At 42.0% G+C, this 12,563-nt stretch overlaps 1 protein-coding gene across 1 annotated transcript in view; it reads left to right on the plus strand.

Annotated features, from left to right (window-relative positions):
* Positions 1-292: 292 nt before the first annotated feature.
* The window catches only part of SOGA3 (SOGA family member 3), a 45,159-nt gene continuing 32,888 nt past the window's right edge, over positions 293-12,563 (plus strand). Inside the window, exons 1-2 of the mRNA XM_010562495.1 lie at positions 293-511; positions 3,991-4,149. Coding sequence (XP_010560797.1) covers positions 314-511; positions 3,991-4,149 — 357 coding nt within the window. The 5' untranslated portion in view covers positions 293-313. The remainder of the gene's footprint in view (positions 512-3,990; positions 4,150-12,563) is intronic.

The following is a 12,563-nucleotide window of genomic DNA, read 5'->3' on the forward strand; positions in this document are numbered from 1 at the left end:
AACCGGGAGCGGGCGGCCTCCCACCCCCGCGCCGGGAGGAGGCTTCCCCGGCTCCCTCTCGGCCGGCACTAGCGCTGCAGGCAGAGCGAAGAGGGCCCGGTGGTGGGGCGGGCGGGCGGCGGCACTTCTCCGCTGCTTTGCGGTGCTTTTCGTGAGCTGGGTTGTGTTTAGCTGGTGCGTCCCTGCGGGCAGGAGCTCCGTTTTGGCCGTCTTCCCCTCCACCTGCTGGCATTTGTGCTTTTGACCCACCTGTTGCGTCCTTGTCCCCCTCTCGCCCCGGTGCCAGAATGAGATAGACGAGCTGAGGACAGAGATGGACGAGATGAGGGACAGTTTCTTCGAGGAGGACGCTTGTCAGCTTCAAGAAATGCGCCACGAACTGGAGCGAGCCAACAAGAACTGCCGGATCCTTCAGTACCGGCTGCGCAAGGCCGAGCGCAAGAGGCTGCGCTACGCCCAGACCGGCGAGATCGACGGCGAGCTCCTGCGCAGCATGGAGCAGGACCTCAAGGTACAGACGTGAGCAGGTGTCAAGGGGAGGGAGCACCTCGGACGGAGACACGGCCGTGCTCTCGGTCCTCATGACTCAGGCATTTCCATCCGTTCTGTCGTACGCTCTGCACCCAGTGCAGCTCACAGGATAGCAATGGCCAAGCTCACCTCGGTGACAGAAGCCCTTCGGTACGTAGGTAGGCTATTTTCAGCTTTAGTCCGATAATTTTTTGTGAAGTTAATGTGCAAGAAGCAACTCAAATACAAATTAGGATCTAGAGGTCTTGGATCTTTTACGACAAACACGAGACATACCCTGCCACTGCAAAATTACACCAACCTCACCGAATAGTCCCACTGACTTTGAGGGGATTATGGTACTCTATAGTAAAGATTTCAGAGGACTGGCAGATTGAATACTTGCAGAGCCACGACACAAGATCCTGACTCCATTGGTGTCAGTGAAAAAACTGCTGTTATCTTTAGTGAAGCCAGGATTTTCCACATCCCCCTGAAACCATAGACACAACCCATCAAATTTCAGCGTGTAATCAACTGTATTTCATCCGTAATGTCTGAATGAACCACAGCCTGTTGTTGAGGAAAAGCTTCAGTCCTTGTTTAAAGATTGCCATTGGTAAAATATCCATAATTTCCATTCTAGATGGGTCCAATTGCAGAAAAAAAAACCCCTTTCTTGCGCTAGTTGGAAGTTGTTTAATTTCTGCTTCCATCCACTAGACTTTGTGAAGGCTGCTACTGAATCAGGACTCCTAAACTTTTTCAGTTGACTGGTCTCCTGCCATTTCTCATGGAAGTTCAGACCTCTTTTAGCAAATGTGAGCTTATTGACCACACTTCTGCCTAGGACTCTAGTTAACTATGGCTCATTGGATTCTGTGGACTGCAGTTGAAAATGCTAATTTAATACATGATCAGGAAGAAGGTAATTTTCAAACTTCTTTCTGATCAGTATAATGGGTTGAGAGTCTGCTATTCCCAGGCCTGGTTTACAGACTTGGATCATCTTTTCTGAATAATTTCCAGCTTGTCATCATTCTTATTAAACTGTAGAAACCAGTCCAAGACATGTTCCAGTAATTTTCTCACTAATGCCATTTAAAATGCTAATATCTTTCTCTCTATTTCTGTTTGATATTCCTTTTCTGTATGTATTCCAAACCCATGTTTGCTGTTGTGGCTGTGACGGTTCTGTAAGTACAGCCGTCCGCGTGGCTTTTGTCAAAATAGTGTCTTCCTGGTCAGAAGCAAAACAACTCCTTTGTCAGGGGAATTTCTGATCGAAACGAGGGATGTTTTGCACACTCAGAAGGATGCTTAGGTGAATAGTTGAGACACGCACCTTTGCAGGCAGAATTTGAATGTGAGCCTTCATGTCCCAAGTGAATATTGTGATTCCAGCTTATAGAGCTTATAAAGTTGATTTCTTTGTTGGCTCAATGTTGCTTTGTATTAACAAGTCATACATGCGCAGGGCCTGGGAGGCAAATGGTGAGGGCACCTCTGGTGAGGTGCTCTCTGCAATAGAGGAGACAGCAGCTAAGGCCTTAGGTTGAGCTGGACAAAGGGCTCACTTTAACTAGGATTTCTCCCATGTCTTTCCCAATAACCATACGACTGACTCTTTGGAAAGGAATAGTGTTTTTGCAAAGCGTTTCCACAGATCATGAATGTGTTCTGCTTTGGAGTAGGGATGAATGTCTAATGCCAAATTTCTGCCCAGTTGAATTCCGGGTGCTGGCTAACCATAACTGTAACTCGTGCAGTTCCCTGTAGTGTATCCAAGGCCTCTTCTGAAGAATTTCTAAGCAAAATAACATTGTTTATTTTGCATGGGTAATATATTAGGGGACTTAATCCTTCAGAGATACAGTCTTGCATATAGCTGTATTAAAATGCATCTTGCATAAATGAGTCCCATTTCCCATGTGATCTAGAATGCTCTGTAGGATTTCCCTGCCTTAATTGCTACTCCACCAAATTTTGTGTCAAAAAATCACTACCAGTAATGGTTTTGTTATTTGGTTGTATTTACTGAGTCAGACTGTATCTATGGACTGAAGACAGATTCTGATAGGATGCTGTTAAAAATATCCCCCATGATTTTCCACTTACTTTGGTTGGACAACAAGATGAGCAGTTTAATACCGAGTGGAGGAAAAGACATCAAGCTGTAGCCCTGTGGTGTGATTCTCAGCTCATCCTGCAGTCTCTTCGGAGCATGGTTATAATTGAAATTCCCCTCCACTCGCTCTTTCTGTTGGGCATTATGTGTCTTGAGTGCGTGTGCTGTGGGGGAGGTTATTGAATGATCTTGTGCTACACTGCAGTGTTGTATCTGTAATTCACACACACTGGGTTTCTTGTCAGGGGAGGCTGAGTCACTTGCTGCTGCTGTTTTCTGATAGATCGGATTCTTCTAGACTGCTTGCTTAAAATAATTTTTTTCTTTAGAGTTTTAGTATGTCAAAGAGAGTTCTTTGACATAAAAGCATAAAGATCGTTCTAGTGAAAGCCATAAAGGATAGCTCTCAGCTCCCCTAGCTAATGCTAAGAAAGATCAATTATACTTTCCAATGTTCTAAAAAAAGCAGGACATTAGGCTTTTCAAACTATGTGTCTAAATCCCCATCATAACCGTGATTAGTGTATATTTAAATATTTTTGGTGCATGATTATAGTTTCTGGTGGTTTCACAGAATACAGTCCTAGTGGCTTGAATGGCAAAATCCTCAATACTTCACATGAAGAAGAGGAATTACATCTTGGCATGTGCCTTTTAACGCTATTCCTGTGAAAATGCATTAAAGCAAACCCAAACCCCAAAACCTTAGTGTTCATTTTCATTTTATGTCCATCATTGGACATCATTTGCGTGAACACAACATCAGTAAAAATGTTGTTTGTTCATATTTTACTCTTTAAATGAACCAATAGTAGTACATACCAGATATTTAGATTAACTGTCCATGAAGGAGAGAGAAACTAGCAGGGTCAAAATAAAGATGTGTCCATTTGTGCTCCTATACAAGGCACAGGTAGGGAAGGCCTGGAGAAGGTAGGCCTTGCTTTTAGATGCTTCTGCATGTCGAGTGTTGGAAGGGCATATGCCTTAGTGCGTTGAAAAATATTAGCTGGCAGTGGTTGAGAGAAAATAGATGCTGCACTGTCTCCAGGAATAATGAAGGTCCAGTTGCACCGTTGACATAACAAAACCTAAGAAGGAGTTGGGGTTTAGTGTCTAATGTGGTCCCCAGTGAAGTCCATAGGAATAGTGTACCATTTTTTGGAAGGAATTGGCTTGAATTTGGAATAATTTAGAATTCTGTCTGTAGATGTCCTTGTCTACATGTTTCCTTACATACCGCTTCCATCAAAACATCCAGAATTAACCTCTAAGTGCTTGCTTAGGCACTAAGAATTGCAGCAGTAATTCTTTTTTTTTTAATCTTTCTTTTGAAATACCATTTCATTTAGGTTGCGAAAGATGTATCGGTGAGACTTCATCATGAGTTAGAAAACGTGGAAGAAAAACGTACTGTAACAGAAGATGAAAATGAAAAATTAAGACAGCAGCTTATAGAAGTTGAAATTGCCAAACAAGCACTACAGAATGAACTGGAAAAAATGAAAGAGGTTAGTGTTGCTTTTTGCTTCTACACAAAGTATTTGAAGTTCTCAAATTCTTGTTGCTGAACTAACTGTTTTTCTTCCTATAACTTGTTTTGGGGGCAAAAATACGGCAACAAAATACAGCAGGCAAAAGCTAAAAGCTGTAAAGAGTGCTGAAGTACAGCTTGGTGATTGGGAAGCTGAGAGCAAACTAAAATATTTGGTGTTTCCTAGGCCAAATGGAAACTAAACTATGGTTTTGTTTTTCCTATACAAGGAGGGAAATGTGGAACTGATGGTAACAGAGTTCAGAGGCTTTGAGGCATTCTACTTACCTTAAGATACATGCAGGAAGAGTGCTGGAGGGAGTCAGGGGCATCTAACTTTGCAGATGATGTTCCCCACATGTTTTTACTAAGACCAGTATTTTTCCCTTGCTAACTACTACTAGGGACTAGTAGGCACACTGAGGCTGGGGATCTAGCCACCTCCCCATCTTGTTCAGTCATGCTCTTTGGAGTATTGGGAAGTGAGAGACTCTACCTGGCCTTTCAGTCTGAGCATAATTTTACATTATATCTAATTCATCTTCAAAATTACGGCATTCACCATTATATAGATGCAAGATACTGTGCCATTAAGTAAGCAGAAAATTGTATTACAGCAGTAATAGCTTGGCCGGCAGAGATAACAAAGCATGCAATAAAAAGAGAAACTGTTGACTAAGAATGACTTCTCAGAACAGATTTTAGCTCTCCAGTTCACTGTTTAAAATTCAGTGAATGCCACTGATTTTCACTTTTAGTAGTATTCCCTAGCAGGAATGCCAATGTCCACTTTGATCTTGTATGAAACAGAAGAGATGTATTTCAGTTGTTAAGAAAGGCGGGGAGTTTTCAGTTGTATGATAAGTTACAGTATTTTTAGGAACTGCAAGTGCTTACTTTAAGTGATGTAGTATTAAAAATACTCATATGTTTTCTTTACAAGAACTGAATTTCAAACATGTTAGTAGAGGATAAACAGGTGGCTTTTTCCCACCTTCTGCTGCTTTTCCAGATAATTGCAGATTTGAAAAGGGCACGAAATCTGAACTTATTCAGCTTCCTTCCCCTCTGCCTGAGACTTTCTTCTTCCGTTTTCACTCTGGCTTCTGCCATCAAATGCAACTCGGTTTCCAGGACCATCTTCTTTATGAGAGCATGATCTTTCTGCAATTATCCTTACAGCTTGTTGTTAAGCTTGGCTTTACTCCAAATTTTTCATTTTTCTTGTCCATTCAGACTCAACTTTCTTGTAGATTCCCATTTCTGGATCCTTTCCTCCTACCCTCTGGTAGGTTGCACCACTGTAAGCTTCTTTTGCCTTGCTGCTTCATATGCGTCTTCGGATTACAATGAAGTGCAGTGGCAATTTAATAGCTTATGTCCTTTGGGAGCTGTGTACCTGCAGGAAATTAACCCAATAAATAGGCTTCTTTGTCTCTGTCATCAGTAGTCACTTTCTCCTTACCCTGATTCTTCCCTCTGGCCCACTATGCTGAACTATGGTTCTGTGGCTCTCACGCTGCTCTCCACTTCTTTCTTTGGGTTAGGTGTTTTCCCCTTTCTGTCTTTGCTGTTGGTATCAGTGGAAGGATGCTGGAGACTCCAGGAGAAAGGAGAGTGTCAAGTTTTTGCTAGGGGCTCTTCTACACCGTACTGTTTTCATGAAGCTGAAACAGATGGGTGATTCCCACTGGCACAGATCAGGGGCACTGAGCCAAAATGGAAAAATGCAGTAAGACTTTACGCCAGAGCAGAGGTGGAGTGGACAAAGAGTCAGAAATACATCCTTATACTGAACTGGAGAGGAGAACTGCCATGCCCAGTCATTATATGTGTCATCATAATTAGGCAGGAGTTTTCATTTATGTATTTCGAACAGGCTGCTGAGTGCCTTTCAGTAGGAGAAGGCTGTTTTTCAGGCTAGGACTTTGAGCACAGCATGGGGGAAGTTGGAGGATGGTTGAGGAAGTGCAAGTCAGAGAAAAGCAAGTTTGAAGTGAAGCCAAATTATTACACACTTTGCAAGCATGCCATGACTGGGGGGACTGATGGAAGGATGCTGGTGAAGAATACTAATTCTTACAGACTTGAAACTTAGAATCTGTGAAGAAGCTATAAGAATGTTAACATGAAACAACAATGAAAACAACCCAAAGCAGTCTGAAGTGCATTAGAATTTTTCTGTGACAAATGCCTTTTCTTCTTCTCTGGCAATCGAATATTTCATGCATCTTAAATGTCATTGGCAGGGAGTCGTAATGTTAATTTTCTATTTGCTTGTGAGTTATTTCCTCTAGTTTCATGGGTTTACAAGCCTTTCTCGTTTCAGTACAGCCCTTATAACTTAAGGAAGTTCTACTCAGCATAAATAGAAACACAGAATCAAGGCCTTTTGTCTGGATTGTGATCTTCACTTTACTGAGCCTAGAATTAATGGGAGAGTTAATCTCCAAAGACAAGGAAGCATTTTTATTTTACAGCATAACAACAGGGCTCAGAGTATGTAATGACTGATTTCTGTACTTTTATGTCATCAAAGGTACTGCAAAACCACAAACCTTTCCATTGTTGTTAAAATCTATTTATGTATAACTGCCATGGGAAATTTGTTCTCCTTTTATAATGAACAGTGTGAGATAGCAGAGAATGGTTAAAAGACTTAATAGAAAATGTTGGAGGCAGAAGCATAATTTTTTCTTAGGTAGTCTCTAGAGCAGGACCAAAGCCAAAGTTCTCTCTGTGTGGATTCTATATTGTTCTAAAAAGCGTGGTAAACTTGACTGGAAACATGTATAAAAGATAAACGCTAGCAGATGTGTTCGTGTAGAGACAAATCTAGAGTTCTCCAGTAAACATTTGGGTGAATATAGACTTGTGAACGTACTAGTCCATTAATAGAGAGTTGCTGTTTGCTTCCTGGGTTTGGAGCTTTTGAAAAAAATAGTTGTGATATATTCCATGACAAATAGAAGTTGTTGTTGATGGCAGCAGAAGCTTGCAAGCATCCAGGATTTGGAAGGTGTTCCAGCAAAGCATACATTTTCTATCAGTTACTTCTACTTTCAGTCCCCCAACCTGCAGCTATTTCATTTAGTGTTATTCCTGCATACGTCCACACAGAAAGACAAGATTTTTCATCTGCATTGTCAGTTCTCAGAATTTATTTGTAGCAACTGCTGCCGATTTCCTCTTTATTAGTTGTTTAATTGTAACGCTTTTTGCGAAGCTGAAAACAAAGTAGAGAAATTGTTTCTTAGAAGAAAGAGAAACCAAGTGTAGCTAGATGTAATTTTTTCAGATATAAAAAATTGTTAATGAATTGTTAATTAATTAATTAATGTTCATTAATTTGTTGGTAACTGTTTTTTAAAGCCTAGCTTACTCTTGTAGAGCTTTTCATGATCACAGCATAAATGAAGAATTCATTCGTTTGCTATAGCTATGTCGGAAATACCCAGTTAGCCGTGCTTTAGATGGTATGTTGTGAGCCAAATGAAGTAGGGGGAAAAGATGACAGATGTAGTGGACCCTGGGCCTTACAAATCCTCATTGCAATGGAGATGCGTAATTGCAAGAGGCACAGTGTTTTTCAGAGACATATGTCTTTCTGGATAGAAATAGATTGCTCTGCTAGTGCTCCAAGCTGCGCAGATGCAAGACAGCTCAGTTCTTACAGCCCCATTAGGGTGATGTTGTCAAGCTACCATTTTCTTCTTCTAAGCATAGGTTATTAGCTCAGATGCAGAGCTTGCAATAACCATGGCTACACGACATGTGAACCAGAGATGCCTTTTGTCCCTTCAGTTCAGACTGCAGGCAGAGGAGTTTATGCCTCCTTCCATGGGTCTGTGTTTTACTGGAGCGTTACCTGTCTTGTCAGTCAGTCTGGTTTGTATGCTGCAGGGAGGTGGAAGAAGGCGGCAGGGTCTGGGGAACTGGGCACTGGAGCTGGGAGGAGGAATCGGAATTCTGTTCCTGATTTTGATACTAACCTGCTGCAGGACCACAGGAAAGTAATTACACCTTTCTGCTTGCTCTTACAACCTTTGCCTGCCCTTTTAATGCACAGATTAGCTCTCTATACACCTCTAAGTGCTCAGGCTGCACAGAAATCAGGAGGGTAGCTGGAAATTTCACAACAAAAGCTGCTGTAAAAAAAACCGCAACAAACCCGAACACACACACACACACACACACACACACACACACAAACCCAAACCAAAAACTGGAGAGCTGTGAAAAGAACTGGTGAGGGACAATCTTGTCCCAGTCCCCTTGATCACCAATATCAGCTTGCCAGCTATGTCTCTCTGATAAAAATCCAGTATCTCTCCTTTCTCACAGCCCTTCCTCTAAGCCCCTTCTCCTGCCATTTCACCACAACCACTTATTTCCAGTCTTTCTCCTATAACTCACAATGTCTCAGATTCTCCAGGTTCTCTCTCTTGGTCTTGATCTTATTTCTGGTTTTGTGGGGTTTTTGTTGGTTTTTTTTGTGTGTGTGTGTATGTGTGTGTCTTGTAGTAGTGGCTATTTTGCTGTGTTCTGGTTCCTGAGTCCCAGTCTTGTCCTCCCTTCCACTCCCTCCTTCCCTGCATCTTCTCAACTCTTCATGAGTGTCCAATCTCCTCCCTGGATTTCAAGTCTTTTCCAGTTCATTTTCCTCTTATTCTACTCAAAGTATATTGTCCCCATTTCTTAGTTACAGCTTCTCTCTTCTGTGAAATTTGTCCTTTTCCCCTGATTCTTCCATCCCCTCATACAAATTTGCCAAGCTTCCTTGGTTTGTTCTGTTCCTTTCCTTGTTTCCAAGCCTTAGCTCTTCACTTTTGCATCTGGACTGAGAGCAGTGGAGGATCACTCACTGTGCTAGGAAACAGCAACTCTATCAATCACTGTGAGCACTGGAGAAAAGGTTTCTGGTTCTAATGCCTAGCCTCAGCTTCATCTAGACCTGCATGGAGCAACAATTGCAGGACTAGTTAGGCTTTGCCTTCTGGCCTGGAGTTGGAACATAATCTGTCAGCTGGAGAAAACGTGCAGATCGAGAGCTGGGGTGTGAGAGGCTGTGGTAGTTTGTAAATACAGAATTTTCAGCAATTTGAACTGGTAAACTACAAGAAATAATTACTTGGTAACATATAGGAATGGAAGATTTCTAGAAGGTTATGGTTTGGCCAGTCATGATTTGGATGAATTAGAAAAGTATGAGGTATATATCATATACAGACAAAAATGTTCCAGAGCACAGGCGTACTGGAACTTCTCAAAAGAATAGTTGCTAGAATATTTTCATACGAGCAAACCCAGATATTCTTTTCTTGGAAAGAGCTGAATAGTTTTGCTGAAATTTTCCAGAATACTAACAATGTTGATAACTCATCCTGAGACAGATGCTTGGTGTGGAAAATCTGCACCATCCAAAACATGGTGAGCTTGTAAGAAACTGGAAACAAGTCTCATAATGGGTGGTGGTTTGCAAGATTTCCAATAGGCAAGGCAACCATATCCAACAGCAGCATTACGTTTTTGGATGCCTTCAGAATTGAAACTTTCTCGTCTGCTATTTCTCTTGGTCCCTTTGCTCAGGACCTTAAACTTCACGATCGGACAGTTGGGACTGCCAGTGCTACCATTGGCCATCAATCCCCTGACCAACGCTTCCTTATTTGCAAGAGGTCCATTCAAAGTGATTGCCACAGCTGACTTACCACCTGTGGCAAAAATTGTCTTCAATCCATTGCAGAAATGATGGGATGTCTTCTAGTTGTCTGAAAAACGCTTCATTTATTTCCTCTTATTCATCAGATGGTCTCTAGAAGATACCCCAAGTAATGCCACCGATGCTTCTCTGTTCTCTGATTCTTACCCATAGCTCACAGCTGGCCCATCACCCATTACAAGGCAATGCTACATGCAATTGAACTGCTCTTTTGTGTCGAGCACAACCCTTCTTCCTCACTCTCAGAGTTTTTATCAATCCATGGCTGCACTCCAGGCATGTGAGCTATCCCATCATGTCTCTGTGATCCCAGTGAGGTCATAGCCATGTAAATATTCATGGATTCCTAGCTTCTGTTTGTTGCCCATGCTGCACGCATACAAGTCACTCGAGATGCTTTGCAAAGGAAAGTTTGAGTCTCCTCCATCATGCTGTCCCCCAAGCACTTCCTAATTGCACCTCGTGTTTTCATTTCTCTTCAGAGTTTGAGCCTCATTTCAAACAGCTGGTAACGGAGGGAGTAGGGACAAGGCAGAGAGAGAGATGAGATGCTAGTATGCCTGCTGATGCAGCTTATCAGCTTCACAGATCAGTGTAGTAAACGGTACTCTTCGAAGAGTTACAGTAATTTACTTGCTCCTGGCACCAGATGGCAGCAGGGGAGGATTTAATAGGTCTCTCACAAGCCTGGTTTCTTCCTGGGTCTTTTGGAGGACCCAAATATCAAATCTATCAGCAACGCTTCTACTAAAAGTACCTTTAAGCAGAGGGTTTCCGTGATCTGGAATCTCAGTTTGTCGCCTCATGAAAATTGAATTTGCTTTGGTGAAAAGAACAGGACAATGAGGAGGGTTGTTGTTTTTAAAGAGATGAGAAACAAGTCTCTGCCTGAGCTTATACAGGAGAAAGCAGAAAAGTCCTCTGTCTCCAAGTGCGGCTCAGTGATTCTCTAAGCACCACATCCCCGCAGATGCAGAACCCCCAGTTACTTCTGTCAGACTTATTTGTGTGAAATTCTGTTGCCTTTGGTGTCCTGCCCAAATATTTTGTTCCTTTAAAAACAGTACTCGGCAGGGATGCTATTCATCATCTGTGAGGGTGTGATTCTGACATCTTTGCTCAGAGCACACTGTGATCGGTTCCACAGATTTCACAGTGAGCAAGATAAGCAGAGTTTACTTCAGTTTAGTTCTTTGAATATGAGAAAAGAATCATAATGCAGAAAGAAATGAATTTGTTACAAAATCTGTGGTAGTAATTGTCTGAAAATGTCCTGCCATAAACAGGAAAAAAACCGCATGCATCTGAGAAGCAGTTTACACTTAAACCTCATAAAATTACATTTTAATTATGTATCAACCATCAGGAATTCACATGAGCCATTTGCTTCAAGAGAGTTTATCAAAACTGAACAGCCTGATGTCAATAATAATACAGCTCCAAAACATATGTAAGAAATAGTGAATGATTTCAAAAGAATAAAGCTCTATAAATATCTTATTGTGAAGAGGTTTTGTGAGTAAAGATGCCTAGAGGCAATTTTTTCAGTCATTGAAGCTGGTGTGCTGCTTTGTGGATTCCTATTGAATTGTCTTAAAGTTTGCAAGGATGTGTAAAAGGAGTGGCAGGATTGCTTGCTAATGAGGAATTAATAATGAAAGAGTGGCAACTGTAGTAAAAAGAGTGTACTGGAATATGTCTAAAACAGAAAAGAATTTAACCATTAAAAAACAAAGTTAAGTTTGATCAATTCTTTTGCATCTGTAAACTTAATGCTGCTTCTCTGGTTTAATGGGGGCATGGGAGTCCCTTCCTTGTGGCAGTGTTACCTTATTTTCCTTCCTTCCTGTGATGGATATGAGCAGTCTTAGATTTGCAAGTTCTCTTGTCAAAGTTGTTATTATTGATACTACATACAGTCTCCAAGTAAAATCAGAGTCTCTTTGCAGTAAGCTCTGTGTTAAAAAAAAAAAAAAAAAAGAAAAGAAAAAAGAAAAGTAATGACCTAACCAGAACGGAGTCACAGAATAACAGCTGAGCTTCCAAACACATAGAAACTCTGTGTTAGAGAAAGGACGTGAGTCCCTACATTCTGGTCTCAAGTCAGCACCTGAGACCATTTTTTTGCTTGGGTCATGCTTCTCAAAGTTGTTCTTTGCTACAGATTTACTTCCATTAGTCGACAACTAGGTTTGTAAAGTAAATCAGGCTAAGGAAGGGCCCACGCACAGGCAAGCAATGCTAGCACATCCCTCAGATGGTTTTAGCCTGGGTCTGCTGCCACTGCTTCAGTGCTTGGGCATGATTTGGGGTCTAGCCTGGGGCAGAGCTTGTATCTGATTGACGGTTTGGATGCGGTCATGCTTGTTTGAGAGGGAGCTGTGGGGGAGTTTAGCTGTATTGTCATTGCAGCTGAAAGGAGACCAAGTTGTGGAGTGCCAGTTGGCATCAGGTCCTGAGAACAGTCCCTGACCATTTCATTTACTAGTGTAAAAACTAGGCAAAGGGTCTCTGGCTTGGTATGGAGCCAGATGAGATGGCAAATGAGACACAGAACAGCAAGTCCAGTCCATTGCTGCCATGTGAATTGCTACTGCTGAGAATTACTGGCAAGGGGCAACCAGAAGCAGCGACAAAGCCAATGCAACTGGCACGTCCAGCTGTCTGTG

Source organism: Haliaeetus leucocephalus, unplaced genomic scaffold (genome assembly GCF_000737465.1).
Source record: "Haliaeetus leucocephalus isolate CR32 unplaced genomic scaffold, Haliaeetus_leucocephalus-4.0 Scaffold160, whole genome shotgun sequence".
NCBI lineage: Eukaryota > Metazoa > Chordata > Aves > Accipitriformes > Accipitridae > Haliaeetus > Haliaeetus leucocephalus.